At 38.4% G+C, this 16792-nt stretch overlaps 1 protein-coding gene across 1 annotated transcript in view; it reads right to left on the bottom strand.

Annotated features, from left to right (window-relative positions):
* LOC122728559 (olfactory receptor 6C2-like) overlaps positions 1 to 11605 on the bottom strand; it is a 28241-nt gene extending 16636 nt beyond the window's left edge. Inside the window, exons 1-2 of the mRNA XM_043967287.1 lie at positions 11488 to 11605; positions 6814 to 6901 (exon numbers count right to left, since the gene is read on the bottom strand). Of these exons, the coding sequence (XP_043823222.1) occupies positions 6814 to 6830 (17 nt within the window). The 5' untranslated portion in view covers positions 6831 to 6901; positions 11488 to 11605. The remainder of the gene's footprint in view (positions 1 to 6813; positions 6902 to 11487) is intronic.
* Between the last annotated feature and the right edge of the window lie 5187 nt (positions 11606 to 16792).

A 16792-nucleotide genomic window follows, 5' to 3' on the forward strand; every position in this document is an offset into this window, starting at 1 on the left:
TAAATTCAGGCAGAAAAGGGGACTAAACCTAGTCAGATGTCTTGTACCCTTTGCCTCAGATGTGGAAGCTCTTTTTCCTCTTGCTTACTTTTCAGTGATGATGTCTTCCTTTTCCTTCCAGTTATACTCTTTTTATTTCTTATGGCTAGGAAGAATCAGTGTCTGCAGCTTCTTGTAAGTGGAAGATGTGTTCAGGCTGAGTCACTGACATACATGATATTCCATGTAGGGGCCCCCTACAGATATACCCTAAACCACCAGCATTCAAAAATTTTGATCTTCACTGTGCCCAACAAGTAGTCTGTGAAACACTGAGTGGGAGCTCTAAGAATTATAGTTAGCTCATATTATTTCAGGATGTTTTTAATGTAGGAAGATTTCCTTTTTATTCATTTTTGAATCTAATGGATTCAGCATTAAATTACTTTATATCTAGTGTATGATATATTTTTATGATATTTTTGAGTGAGAATGTTTTGTGGAATTCAGTTGCAATTTTATCTTGTTGATAATGTGTTCACATAATTAAGACACAGATTCTAATAATCACTAATGATAGCACATATCTGGAAGAAATGTGGAACTTGTTCTCAGTGTGTTCAAATAAAATAGCTACCAACTAATGCCATATTCATGGAGATTATCAGTACAATCAAGTTTTTGAAACTTAAGTCTATATAGACTTTTTATACCTGAAAGAAGTTAGGAAAATCATAAGCAATAACCTCATAGCAACAAACCATTCCATCCTATATTTAAAAGCATAAGGAATGAGGGACAATACAGCTCCTCCAGTTGAAAAAAGTGTTGGGGAAGAAGTATGTAGGCATAGCTAGCTTCCCAGTCAGGATGTATGGTGACCAACTGAAAAATTTTCAGAGTAAATGACTTAAGGATGTGTTTTTTCCATAGGGTTCAACAAGTCAAGAGTTATATCTTACTACCCTCAAAGAAACCCACATACTAAATATTTCAATCACACACTGAAAATCTATAGCTGTTCTATGTCAGCTACTTAATTTGATTTCTCAGAATATGGAGAAAGTTAAAGGATTCATGAGCAATATCTCTTTACCAAATTTATGACCTTTGTTCATAAAAATTCTGATAAAAACAAGCAACAGTAGGATGAGAATTTGTTATCAAGATTGGCAGGAGGGAGCAGCTAGGTGGCGCAGTAGATAGAGCACTGGTCTTGGATTCAGGAGGACATGAGTTCAAATCCAGCTTCGGACACTTGACACTTATTAGCTGTGTGACCCTGGGCGAGTCACTTAACCCTCATTGCCCCGCCAAATATAAAAAAATAAACAAACAAACAAAGATTGGCAGGAAGCCCACATAGTTCTTAAAGTTGTATAGGGAAAGTGCTCTGAAAATTTTGTTGCTTATAGTCTGGATCTCTTCCATGTACATTTGCTCTAATTGGGCTGCTTTACCCATTTTTTTGAGGGTCCAGTTTTCATGATTCCTCTGTCCTTGATAGAGAAAAAAAATTGTTATAATCATTTTTTACAATCTCTTTCACTTATCCTATGTTTATTTTCTTTTCATTGTCACCCTTAAATGTCCTTAGGATAATTTTCCTTAGCTGGATAACTTAGCAAGCTTTCTTTGAATTAACTTTTTACTTCATGAGTTCTCGGGACTTGATGAGATGACACTTCATAATCATTCATTATCCTTCTTTGTGGAATTTTACAAAGAATGTGATAGTCTAATCCAGTGATATCTAGTAAGTCAGAATTTACTGAACAAAGTGTTTTCTGGATTCTTTTGGTCTACTTGTTGTGGTAATTAATTTTTATTAATTAAACTTCCAGATAAAATTAATATAGTAAATGTCAATATAATTTCTGTTCTCTGTTTCCCATTTTTGTCATCAATGGGATTTTCATTATACTGTATCTTTTTGTTTGGGGAACATGAAGATGAAAATTGAATAGCTACTCCTTGTTCTTTGGGTGATTTCAATATGGTTGAATAGGAAAAACACAGGTGCACAAATAAATATAATGAAAATTAGAATGTGATAAGTTCATATGGAAGGTCTAAACAAAGGATTTCTGAGGAAAGTCTGCTGAAGAGACAGCACAGCAAAAGTAAATGACAAGTCAACTGGAGTATCAAGCATGGATAGAGTTTTGAAAGAATATATCAATGTGGGGGAAATTGCTTCCAGGAGAAGGAAATAATGTGAAATAAATGGGGACAGAGGCAAGGCCAGCATCTGTATCAGGAGAATTTGGTCTTGCATCTTGATGCAACTTCCTTTTTTCCTTAAATATGGGAAACTTTAACCTGTTTTGGTAAAGGAACAACTGGTTCAAAGCCCTCTCCCTGTCTCTCTTCTTCCTGATGAGGGTAGGTGGGGAAAGGGGGAGAAAACTGTCAGTATTTTCAGTGGAGTTCACAGGTAGCCCACTGTCATGAAAATTTCTAAGTCCGATGAAGAAACAGAAAGCAAAGTCTCCAAGCCATAGAATATAGTTTTAGGTTTATTGAGAGAGGGTACCAGTATCACAATAAAGCCAGTAAGTCAGGGGTAGGACCTGAAAGACCGCGAGCTAGGGACTCAACAGGGTTTTATAGCCCTACAGGGCTTAAATGCTCAGCAAATATTATTTTTAGACAATTTTCTTAGAATATTAATTTTAAACAATCTTCTTAGAAAATATTGAAACTGTCTATGTGACCAAGTCATCATCGTTTCCCAATAATTTTATCAATCTTCTTACATCAACAGATCACAACTCTATGGCATGACCCCTGGTCATAACTCTGATGTTTGACCTCTTTTTCAACCATATCACTTGTGATTTCTAAAATATCATATTGCTTACTATAATATCCTATTGCTGACTTGACTATAATATCATCTCGTATTACTTATTGCTTAATGTTGGAAAATATCATCTGACATTGTTAAGTGAGATAGAGACTTAATTTACACGTACAATAAGATATGTAAATATAAGAAATCACATTTTTATTTAATATGCTGATTATTATCATAATTAAATCCCTTTAAATCTCTTACAACTAAGGAGTGGGGAAAATCTCACTCACACCACCCACTGATATTTAAATCAAAAGGAATCCTATGGGCCCAGGATAGGTTTGGAATCCAATCTCAATTTGTTCTTTCCTAGACACAAAAGGAGAAAAATGCACCCACAGACTCTGCTCATTGGAGTGTTTATGTTGTGTCAGATTTGGTCTCTAGGAAAGATTTTCTCTTGTCAGGGTATTGGGCATCTTCTCCTGCTTTAAGGACAAAGGACTTGGTGGTATCCTCAATGCTATGTGGAGTTACGAGGCCTGCTTTCCAGATTCAAAGGAGTTAGGGACAGTTTTTAAGATTCCAGTAAGATCTGCCATAAACTTCAGTGGGAAAACCTGGTAGTACTGGTACTGGTTATCCCCTAGTATTTATGGGTCAAGAAAATAGGTTGAGTGGTTGAATCAGTCCAGGAAGAAAGTCTCTGTGAAGTAGGTTGAATCAAAGCCATGTTTGGACCCACAAAATTCCAATTCCCCATAACTAAAATAAAATAATAGGAGGAACAGGTTTTGGTGGCTCTAACCAAAGAACTAAAACAAATCTAAGTTTCTGGGTGTAATACCAGGAAATTTTAGTGATTTAAATGAAGAGAGGACTATTTCCATGGTTTAAGGCATATATAGGCTATCTTTGGTAGTTCAGGAGACTCAACTAGATTAGATACCAGTGATTCAGAAAGAGTAAATAATAGGTTTCTTGAGCTCAAGAAAGTTTAGCAGTCAAAAAGCTTATCATCATCATCACCACCATCATAATTAATATTATTTATTGGTTTACTTATCCATCTACTCGCCAATTCATTCATTCACGTACCCACTCATTTATTTATTTGCTTACTCATTTATTCATTTGTTTATTTATTTATGCATGTCTTTATATACCTATTTGTTTATCTACCCATTCATGTATTTGATTGTTTACTCATCCATTTATTTATTTGGTTATCTGGGTTTTATTTATTTATTTATTTATTTGTTTGTTTATTTATTTATTTTGGGGACTATTGGGGTTAAATGACTTGCCCAGTGTCACACTGTTAATATGTGTATGAGGACAGATTTTAATTCAGGTCCTGCTGACTTCAAGGCTCTTGCTCTATGGACCAGACATCTAGTCTCCCCAAGAAGTACTTATTAAAATATCATATGTACCAGTCCCTGTAGTAAGCACTTTGGGGTACAAAAAAACAAAAACAAAAAAATCCCCTTCCTTTAAAGAGCTCACAATCTAATTGGAGAGACAATATACAAACAACAATTTTCCAACAATATAAATACATACATATATGTATACGTATGATAAATTATAGATTATCTCTGAGTGAAAGCATTAGTTTTAAGGGGTATATCACCACAGAAAGGTTCCTGGAGACACCGAGAAATTCTGCATAAAGTAGAGAATGGCAAATAGGACAGGATATGGGCAGTGGAGTTTTGGTAACAATCAGTGCACAACATAGGGGGCAGGGGAAGATATAAGTATGGATAGCATACTTTTCAGTTTAATCTGCATTAACTTTTTCTCTATAACTTCCTTAAGTTGAGGGACAATCAATAAAATAAGCCTTGATTTGTAGCATTTGCTGATTTCCAAGATATAAATTCCTACACTGAAAGTTTAACAATTGGCCTTTAGGATCTGGTTCAAGCTGCCTTTAGCATACCTGTGGACACAATATGGATCAGGCTGACCTCAGGCATAGAGTGCTGTGGTCATAGTGAATGTGGGATTATTGGAATCAAAACCATTTTCTGATCTCAAAGGGTAAAGTCAATCTATACAGTAGGAGTCAAAGGTAGTCATTGAAGAAACACCCAGGACCTAAAGGTCAGAGCTGTCTTATTCTATCCAACAAGAAATGGAGCAAATGGAGACCCTGGACTTTTGTACAGGGTGGGTGCTTCCATGGAAAGACTGGTGAGATCCAGCTAGATAAACCTCATGTTACTTGATCAGACTGTTCAAGGTGAAATCTGCGGAAACCCAGATTCACAACAGTAGTCCAATTTGTAGATAAGCAGCTCAAATCCCAGCAGGATTACAGGCTTGTGGATTTAATACAGGAAAGGTATCTTATTGTTACAGAAGAAACAATTGACATTCAGAGAGGTTAAATGATTTTATCTAAGGATTCATGAGAACAAAATAGGGATCTATTTCCATGATACTACCAAATGGCAGTGCAGGGCTTGAAGTCATGTGGGAAGAGAGTTTGAGGAAGGGAATAATGAATAGTGAAAATAAGACAATCCATAAGCAAATACCACAGGGGAAAGATAGAGGTCCAATTTGGGGGAAATTAATTCAAATGTGGAGCAGGCAATCCAGATGAATGGGAAATGTCATAGCTACTGATTAATGACTTGGTTCATTTGATATGATATTCTTAATTGTAGCATCTATTTATATAGAGGGTGTTTTGGTGACATGCCAATTCCCTATCCCTCAAGCACAACAGGTTTAGCCATCAGCAAAAATTAAGGAATTTAATAGCAAATGTGTAAGATTAAATGACTTTAAGGGCTCTTCCAGTTCTGAGAGCTGTTTCAACCATTTGTTCCCTATATATGTTCTGCCAGGGGCAAGAAGCAATCTCAGCATATAGTCCAAACCTTACATTTAAGACCAAATAACTGCACAGCATAGAGTAGCAAACCAAGTGGCAGAGTCAGAAAGACTTTAACAAAATTCAGGTGAGAGAAAGAAGGGCCTTGATACATAAATATTTCCAGATGAAAGTGAAAAGGTGATGGAATAATGGTAAACTGATCAATCTGTAGAGAAGTGGAGAATAAACAAGAGAAAGTAAAAGAGGATGAAATCCTGGTACAATCATGTTTGATTGTACTGTCTGGGATCATGAACTCAGGAGTTCTTTACAGCTTTGTGACAAATGTGATCCTTTTGACAAAGTCCTTAAAGGCTTGGATGACCTGCTTGTTCCTCAGGGTGTAAATAAAGGGATTCATCACAGGGGCAACTGAGGTCATAAGCACTGTCACCACCTTGTCTAATGCCAGCTCTTCCTTTCCAGGTGGCTTGATGTAGACGAAGATACAAGTGCCATAAGTCATGGAGACCACAATCATGTGAGAAGAACAAGTGGAGAAAGCCTTTTTCCTTTGCTGGGCAGAGGGGAATCTCATAATAGTCCTCACAATGTAGGCATAAGATATAACCACTAAGATTAATGTGATGATGAGTAATAGCCCAGCAAAAATCAGGATTATCTTTTTCAGCAAAGTTGTATCAGAGCAAGAGATCTTCAGAAGTGGTGATGCATCACAGCCAAAATGGTCAATGACATTGGAACTACAGAATTCGAGCTCAAGACCCATGCTAAGTGGTGGGAGGATGAGCATCAGTGCAGCCAGCCAAGAACTCAGAATGAGCTGGTAACAGACTTTATTGCTCATGATGGTTGTGTAATGCAGGGGTTTGCAGATGGCCACATAGCGATCATAAGACATGGAGGACAAAAGGAAAAGTTCTGTTGCCGCAAAGAAAGTGCCAAAAAATATTTGAGCAGCACATGCATTGTAGGTCACAGTATTGTCCCCAGTTGACAAGCTGTATAGGTATCTGGGAATACAGGCACTTGTGAATGAAACTTCTATAAAGGAAAAATTTTGAAGGAAAAAGTACATGGGGGTTTTCAGGTGGGGATCCACCAAGGTAAGGGTGATAATAGTCAGGTTCCCAGTAATGCTCAACATATAGGTAAGAAACAGAAAAATAAAAATCAGAACCTGCACTTGTGGATCATCTGTCAGTCCCCGCAGGATGAAGGTTATCCCTGAATGGTTTCGCATCCCTGGCCTCTGATATTTGATAGACCTGTATGAAAAATAGAGCGATTAGATTTGAAATGGAAGGGAACAAAATGGGTTAAATATATAATGTAAATGGAGCAAGCCACCCTTTTTCTCCTTTACTCAGTAATCCTATGTTAATTTCACTGACTTTGCTATATAGTAGTTGACAGATATGGGTTTTATGAAAAATATTTTTTGTTACTGAACTATAGTTTATTCTGTCCCAAAATTTCAAAATTTCTGCACCCCTTTTTTAAGAGGCAATTGGGGTTAAGTGACTTGCCCAGGGTCACACAGCTAGTAAGTGTCAAGTGTCTGAGGCTGGGTTTGAACTCAGGTTCTCCTGAATCCAGGGCCGGTGCTCTATCTACTGCGCCACCTAGCTGCCCCTGCACCCCTTTTAAAAATCCATTTCAGATTCACAATCCATGCTCTAACTTGAGCATTTTTGTGACTTCATTCATCTATAAGTTTAATCATTTCCCTTCTCATCAGTTGAGATCCATATCTAGTCTTGTCCTTATTATAGAACATGTACAGGGATATCCAAAGCTCATTTTCTACCAACATTTCCTCAAAACTTCTCTGTGATCATCCTTTATTGTTTGGGGATACTACAAGGGTCAGAACTCAGAATGCCTAAGAAATAGTGTGCCCAGGGCTTATCACCTAGAAGACTCTAAGTCATATTGGGCCTCTAGAAGCAACATCAGAAGCAGCACAAGAAGCATTGAATTCAAAAATCCTATTAACCTCAGGCTATCCCCTACATGCATTCCTAACAGGCCTGCCCCCCCACCCCATTCACCTTCTCCTGAGATCATCAGTATTTCCGTGTTGGAAGTGAACTTACCTGACACCTAATCTAATTCAGTCAGTCAATAAGCATTTATTAAGTGCCTACTATGTGCCAGCACCATTCTAAATCTGGGGATCCAAAGAAAGACAAAAGACAGTACCTACCCTTGAGGAGCTTCCAAACTAATGGGAAAATTAAACCTATGCCTGAAAGAGACCCCAAACATAACATGCTCAACAAGTCATCAATCAGCCAGCCTCAACTTGAAGATCGCCAGGAAAAGAGAAGCCATTAACTCTCAAGGCGGCAGATTTCACTTTGCGACAACTAATTATTGGGGAGTTTTTGTTTGTTTCTTTTTTTAAAATTGGACATAATGTCTAAATTTGTGTATTTGAAACTCCCACTTATTTCTCCTGGTTTTGTCCTATTAGAATGAAAGAACTCTTTGATGTGACACCTTTTCAAATACTTGAAGATAACAACCCTGAACTCCCCCATTCCTCATCTTCTTTCCTGAATTTTCCCTTCACCAGCATAAACCTCCCCAGTTCCTTCAGCATCTCCTAGGACGTGGACTCAATCCCCATTTAAACCCTACTTGCCAACTCCACCCATACTGCCAAAGTCCTTTTTTTTTTTTTTTTTGGCAGGGCACTGGGAGTTAAGTGACTTGCCCAGGGTCACACAGCTAGTAAGTGTCAAGTGTCTGAGCCTGGATTTGAACTCAGGTCCTCCTGAATCCAGGGCTGGTGCTTTAGACACTGCGCCACCTAGCTGCCCCAAAAGTACTTTTTTTAATGGTGTTACCTAAAGGCTTAACTTTGTACTCCAGATGTGGTCAGACGAGGACAGCATACAAGACAACTGTCAACTCCCTATTCCTAGAACTTATGTACCCCCTTTTTGGCTTCCACACCAACCTGCTGACTGCGATTAATCTTTTTTATTTTTTTATTTTTAATTTTTTCTCAATTACATGTAAAAATATTTTTTGAGTTCCAAGTCTTTCTCCCACCCTCCCTTCCCTCCTCCCTCCCAAGGCCAGAAATCAATTTGATATAGGTTATAAATTACTATCATGTTAAACATTTCCACATTAATCTGACTCATATGAATCTTGCCAGATCTTTTTTCAGACAATTTGATGTCTAACTCTCTGTCATTCTATAATTGAGATGATTTTTTTAAACCCAGGTGGAGAATAATTTCATCTTATTAGATTCAATTCAGTGCTTTAGGATGTTAATATCTCTTTTAATTTTGACTTTGTCAACTTTCCCCCCAGCCTTGTGTGATCTGAAAGAAGCATATGCATGCCACCTATACCTGTATCTAACTCACTGACAAATGCTAAGCAACCCAGGGCTAAGTAGAGATACCTGGAACACTAGAAAGGGGACCTCTGATTTTAGTCATTCAACAAGCTCTAGATGCTTCTAATTTGATTAGCAGACACTCTACATAATGTTTCCATTCTCTCTACAACAATGGCATAAGATACTTTATCAAATGTTTCACTAAATTCTAGGTAAACGTTCTCTTCAGCAATCCCTGCATCTATCCACAGCTACTTCACCCAAACATAAACTCACAGTGACAAACTAAGATGTCCATTCACACCACCCACTGAAAGGCCATCATGCATATCTCATGACCTAGATGACACAAACAAAGCACAACCATTTCATGAATTTGTTTGCAATAGCTACTCCATCTTACCAGTGGAGTAGTTGGGGGGGGTAGCAGTAAAGGGGAAGCAATCTAAGTGCCCCCTGTAATCCCAGACAGCTGGGAGCCCATTGCAGCTCTGTACACATACATCTTTAAGGTTTCATGTATAATACTCTGCCTCCTTTGAAACATCTTTTGCCTCACTTTTATTTATCTCATTTATGTTAACTGGAAGCCCTTTGTTCTGCATGATTCTTGAAAATTTTACCACCTTTACTGCTTTCATACCATGTGTGCCCCAGTCCCTTCCACTCTAAAACATTACTTAGAAGAGGAAGGAAAATTGGACCCTAAATGGAAAGTAGAGCTGCCATAAGAAAAAAATATAGAGAAGATAAAGGCTACCTTTCAGACCTCAGTCTCTTTACAGAGACCTCTCCCCACTCCCTTACTTTATTCCATGCTTCTCACTCTCACTGGACTCCAATGCAGGATGCATTTGTTCCTTTCTGTTAAATCTTATGAAATGTATTTCTCTTTCTGAAGGGAGCTGGCCTCAGGTAGTAGCCAGAAGGAAGATCAATCAACAAGCATTTATTAAGTACCTACTAGGTTCCAGGCAGTTCTAATGAGTGAATTCATAAAAGGCGGTAAGGGAAAGACAATCAATCCAAAGAATCTCTCTCTACCTGGAGGTTTTCCCTTCTTTTCTTCTCTTTCTCCATTCATTCATTCATCCATTACTGAGACCTGGTAAAGACTTTAGCTTAAAAAGGCCAAGGTCTCCCACTGCATCTGGGGCCATCTCCAGTTGTACTGATCTATATCTTACCACTGGACTCAGATGGCTCTGGAGAAGAGAGTGAGGGTGGTGACTTTGCACAGCCTTCCCTCACTAAAATCCAATTCACTGCAAGACATGACATCACCTCCCAAGGTCATGGTTCTCTTCAAGAACAAAGGACAAACAACAACAACTTGGAGGTGATAGCCTATGGTGGTTTAGTAAAAGAGGTTTGATGCTATTTTTTGGTGGATGTCACCTCTGTTAAATTTGTCTGTATGACACTGAGGTCAAAGGACAAGGAATCTAACTCCAAGGAAGTAGTTTGTCACAATTGTAATTGTATAATCACTAATTAACTATTTTCAGTAGATACTCAAATGTTTCCCATCTGCAATTAATTTTCCTCCATGCTACAAGAGAATAACCTTCCTTAGAAGACCCCAATTAGATATGGAAATTATTACTTGGTTACTGTATAATACTTCCCAGAATGATACCTGAATGGCATTTCCTTAGTCTGGAGAACTAAGGTTCCTCTCTTCCAGTTAAGATGACTTGTGTCAACTCCTGCTTTGTGTACACTTAATAAAGTCAGCTGTGTATTACCAGGCCTGGGATAAAGCAAGAGATATTGATTCTATTGGTTAGACTATGGTTAAAGGAGAGGCATTCCTGGCTGATGTCCTCTAGGAAAGATTACATAGGGACTGACCACCTGACTAAGAATTGTGGCCTAGAAAACACTTTCTTGCACTACCCTCCTGATCTTTTTATAAGCCCCATCCCTATCCACCTAGAACCTTTTTACTACACACTTATTTCCCTATCCAGCTCTCCTTGCCCTGAATATCAAGGGTCACCTTTTCTTCACCCTTCAACTCTCTCTATAGGGCAATATCAATAGCCTTTCTCTCCCAGAACTCCTTACCAAAGGAGTCCTTCAACTAATGAACCCTTTTAGACCTTGACCCATAAAATGGAGTGTGAAATTCCTAGGGACTATTCACATTTTTAAAAATAGGAAGCTTGTAGACTGAAAGGAAATATTTACAATAGTGCCACTTGAAGTTGTGTGTACCATGTGAGTGGGAGTGGTATGTTTTTGAGGGGGTCTCCCCTCGAATCACACAAGCAATCCACAGTTTAAGGAGATGGTCCTATGATCCCACTCTCTCCAAAGCATAAAAGTCAAAAGCCCAAAATCTCAGTAATAACTTGATTTCCTCTCTGAAACACCCACAATAACGATGAGACTATTTTCACCTCTGTGCCCTTTTATTGTTCTAACAGCCACACACCTTCTTCTTCCACAGCTACATCAAGGGAAAAGAAATCTTCTTCTACTTACATTTCTGGGAATGCTGCATGTCTTGCTTGGCAGTTTGACCTTAGATGTCCTTTGTAAGCATTAGAACATGAGGTCCTGCAGGTCAGGAACTATATTTTTGCCTTTCTTTAGATCTCCGGTGCTTATTAGTATGCTTACTAGCACATAGGAAACAATTAAAACATGCTTGGTTTTGACCAATTATGACTCAGTGCTGAGCACGAATATGTTGCTGGAGAAGCATATGTGCACTTCCAGGCAAGCTCATACTCTCAGGGAGGCCTGGGAATAGATACTTCTATATTTACACTTTTGAAAATACCCCAGATTCCCATCCCAGCCCTTTCTTCCTTTACCAACTAACTCCCAACTGACATTGAATCAGAGATCTTTTTCCAGTTAGAAAATATTTATGTGTACTTGATAGAACTGAAGGGAAGACAGGACCATTATAAAGAGAAAGGTCTGTGAGGCTCTGTCCCTATTGGTATAATAGAAGGGATGACCTGCCTGAGTAAAGAGGCAAGGTTCTCTCCCCACAGTATGCTAACAACAAAGGATATTTGTCTTATCTTTTGAATTTCCTGTGGGTCCATGAGGGCACAAACAAAAGGGTCCCTGGAGGCCTAAGTTCAACAGTCACTAATGAATCTTCCATATGATTAACTCTGGCAAAAGACTTTCATCAGGCAGCTGTGGATACCATGCCCACAGAGACTGGGAGATACAACCATACCATCAGACATATATTGGTGTACAGCAATAAGAGTCCAATGTGGGGGCAAGGGTTTGGCATCTTATGATTAGTTCCTCCATTATGTAAGGGGTTATGAGTTTTAACTCCAGGGAGAAGCTGATAAGGTTTCCTTAGCACATGTCATATTGAGAACAGAGCAAGTAATAGCCTGAGTATTCTATTTTCCATAAGATCCTGAAGTTTCCTTCTCCCCCACCCTGTTGTAAGCAGTCATTCACCTCATCCTTTTTTTTTTAATTTCTAATTTTTAATTTTTCTCAATTACAGGTAAAGATATTTTTTGAGTTCCAAATGTTTCTCCCACCCTTCTTTCCTTCTGCCCTCCTGAGGCCAGCAAGCAATTTGATAAGTTATGCATTGCTATCATGTCAAACATATATCCACATTAATCAGAACAAAAAAAAAAGAAAGATTAAACAAGAACAGCGAAAGAGCAACAACAAAAGTGAAAATAGGGAACAGCTTGGTGGCACAGTGGATAAAGCATTGGCACTAGATTCAGGAGGACCTGAGTTCAAATCTGGCCTCAGACACTTGACACTTACTACCTGTGTGTCCCTGGGCAAGTCACTTAACCCTTATTGCTCCACAAAAAAACAAAAAATGCCACTGAAGGTGGCCTAGCTATACCAGATCTAAAAGTATATTATAAAGCAGCAATCATCCAAAGCTATTTGGCACTGGCTAAGAAATAGAGTAGTGGATTAGTGGAATGGGTTAGGCACAGCAGACACAGTTGTAAGTGACTATAGTAGTCTACTCTTTGATAAAGCCAAAGACTCCAGGTTCTGGGATAAAAGCTCATTGTTTGGCAAAACTGCTGGGAAAAGTGGAACATAGTATGGCAGAAACTAGGCATAGACCAACATCTTACATTATATATCAAAATGAAGTCAAAATAGGTACGTGATTTAGACATAAAGGGCAATGCCATAGGCAAATTAGGAGAGGAAGGAATAGATTAGCTGCCATATCTATGGATAAGGGGAGAATTTATGACCAAATAAGAAATAGAAAACTTTATGAAATGCAAAATGGATAATTTTGGTTACACTAAATTTAAAAGTTTTTGCACAAATAAAACCAATGCAACCAAGATTAGAAGGAAATCAGAAAGCCGTTAAACAATTTTTACAGCCAGTATTTCTGATAAAAACCTCATTTCTCAAATATATAGAGAACTAAATCAAATTTATAAGAATAAAAGTCATTCCTCAATTGAAAAATAGTCAAAGTATATGAACATGCAGTTCTCAGATGAGGAAATTAAAGCTATCTATAGTCATGAAAAAATGTTCTCAATCACTATTGATTACAGAAATGCAAATTAACACAACTCTGAGGGGGCAGCTAGATGGCACAGTGGATAAAGCACTAGCCCTGTATTCAGGAGGACCTGAGTTCAAATCTGACCTCAAGACACCTGACACTTACTAGCTGTGTGACCCTGGACAAGTCTCCTAACCCTCATTGCTCCACAAAAACAAAACAAAACTAAAACTAAAAACAACCTCTGAGGCACCATCTCATATCTATCAACTTGGCTCATATGACAGAAAAAAGAAAATGATAAATGTTGGAGAAGATGTGGGAAATTTAAAAGATGAATACATTGTTAGTGGAATTGTGAATTAATCCAAACATTCTGGAAACCAATTTGGGACAATGTCTAAAGGACTATAACACTGTGCATACCTTTTGACCCAGCAATACCATTACTAATTTTATATCCCAAAGAGATCATTAAAAAGTGAAAGGATATATATGTACAAAAATATTTATAGCAACTCCTCTTGTAGTGGTAAAGAACTGAAAATTGAGGGGATGTCCATGAATTGAGGAATGGCTGAACAAGTTGTGGTATATGAATATAATAGAATACTACTGTGATACAAGAAGTGATGAGCAGGGGACAGCTAGGTGGCACAGTGGCTAGAGGACTGGTCCTGGAGTCAGAAGGACCTGAGTTCAAATCTGGCCTCAGACACTTGACACTTACTAGCTGTGTGACCCTGGGCAAGTCACTTAACCCCAATTGCCTCACACACACACACACACACACACACACACACACACACAATTAATTTTATTTATAAAAAAAGGACAGTTCAGTGACACAGTGGATAAAGCACCAGCTCTGGAGTCAGGAGGACCTGAGTTCAAATCTGGCTTCAGACATTTGACACTAGAAGTGTGACCCTGGGCAAGTCACTCAAACCTCACTGTCCCACCAAAAAAAAAAAATGATGAGCAGGTGAATTTCAGAAAAACTTGGAAAGACTTACATGAATTGATGCTAAGTGAAGTGAGCAGAACCAGGAGAGCATTGTACACAGTAACAATGACATTGTGTCATAATCAACTGTGATTGTCAGCAATACAATGATTCAGGACAATTCCAAAGAAGTTATGATGGGAAATATTCCCCACAACCAGAAAAAAATCTATGGAGTCTGAATGCAGATCAAAACATACTATTTTCACTTTTTTTTTTCTTGTGGTTTTTCCCTTCTGATTCTACCCTGACTCCAGTTATCTGGGTAACCAGAGCACTGCGTGAGGACTTAACTGGCATACCAACAATTCATTGCAAGAACCAGGAGTAGACTTTCTGAAGCATACCAATGTATCCACAGAGACTTTCTCCTGACTTTGTCTTGCCGTTTGTGCTGGAAACTTTAACTGTTACATTGAAAATGGAATAAGGAACCCAAGTGTTTGTTGTTATCAGCACCAGTGGCGGATTCCTGATTGTACAAACATCCCATTTGTGAGGAAAAACAAAACAAAACAAGGCTATGTATCTTAACTGTACCCCCCTAAAATTGTGACTCTGCTCCTTAAGTGTCCCCTTCCCTGAGTTAATGCTGGGGACTCTCTCAAGATTCCCCATGAATGCATGTCCATCTTTCTGAGCAGAAATAAAATGGGTGCTTTTCTGTGGAGGACAGGTTTCTAATGCTCTGGTTCTATCATCCTTAGATACTCAGAAGAACAACTTCCATAGACACACAACTGGACTATTTTCCCAAAAGGGACTGATATTTACATTTTTTTCATGCTTGCTTGCCATGCATCTCTGGAGACTTCCTACCCACAGCCACTGTGTTTGCTTTAACACATATCCTTGTGAATATAGATAGCAAAATGGGTTAAATTGCATCTTGCTTTATTGAGGCTTTGGGAAATTTGCATAAAAGGAAAATCATAAAAATCATAAAAAGAAGCTTTAAATATTTTCTTCCCATTAATTATATAAAATCCAGGAAAATAATTTCATTTCTATTAGGTGAGATTTCCATCATCTCAAATTCAGACTCAAATCCAATCTCAACATCCCACCTCATATCAAATTTCAGAGATATAGAAGAATGGGACAATCAATGCCTGCTTTGCTGGGTTTGGACAGAATACCTGGGAAAGTCCTAAATATCTCAAGCCTTGTGAATCTATGAGTGTAAAAAATTGATTTTTATTACAAATTTGGCAGAAGAAAGAAATATATTCATTTAAAGTAGAGATTCTTAACCTGAGTTTATAGAAAGTTTTGTTTTGTTTTAGTTAAGAACTGAATTTCAATATAATTGATCTCCTTTGTAACCCTATTATTTTATTTTATGCATTTAAAAAACATTACTTTGGGAAGACATCCAAGACCCACCAGAATCCCAAAATCCATGACACAGAAGAGTTAGAGTTAATAAACCATGCCTTCCCCAAGTCAAGCACTAAATATTATTTCTTAATTTGAAGAAACCCCAGGGGAGGAGAAAAAGAGAGGGAGAGGGGGAAAAGATTGAGGGAGAGGGAAGGCAGGGAAGGATGGAGAAGAGGAGGGCAAGGAGGAGGGGAAAAGGGAGGAAATGGAGGGGAAATGGGGAGTGAGAAAAGGGAAAGATGAGAGGGAGAGGAGGAAAGAAGGGAGAGGCAGTGAAGGGGGAAAGGGAAGGGAAAGAGAGAAGGAGAGAGACAGAGACAGAGAAGGGGGAAGGGAGGGTGTTATTGTATGTCAGGAACTGTATTAAGCTTTGGGCATACACATACAAGGAAATGAGATAGTCCATACCCTTAAAGAGCTTACATTTAATGGAGAAAGAGAACATATAAAGGAGAGCTGGAAAGCAGGAGAGGCACAAAGCTGCTAATGAGAAGATGGACAAGTCCAGAGAGTGAATTGAGCTAGAAGTGAAGAGAGCATGGCTGGGGCATCTCATGAAATGGTTAGTCCAAGTTAGGGACTTAGAAATCTTCTGGGAGGACCTCAGGGTGATGGTATGTCCAGAGTGGGGAGACCACTGCAGAGGAAGTGGAAAAGTACAGAGAGTCATTCCAGGCAGGAGAGTAAGAATGTTTCCTGTTTCTCCTGTTTTTCTCTCTCTTGTACATCAGGCAAACAACAAATTGGCCACTTCTTCTTTGAAAGTTTTATCTTTGTTCAACCATTATCTCAAAAATGGAATTAAATATCTCATTATTAAAGGCTTAGCGAAAATAATTAACTTCTGAGAGCATTTACTTTTTGTATTACAGGACCTATTAGCCTTCAAAGGGAGGCCAGTTGATAGTCCC

This window comes from Dromiciops gliroides, chromosome 5, assembly GCF_019393635.1.
Source record: "Dromiciops gliroides isolate mDroGli1 chromosome 5, mDroGli1.pri, whole genome shotgun sequence".
Lineage (NCBI taxonomy): Eukaryota > Metazoa > Chordata > Mammalia > Microbiotheria > Microbiotheriidae > Dromiciops > Dromiciops gliroides.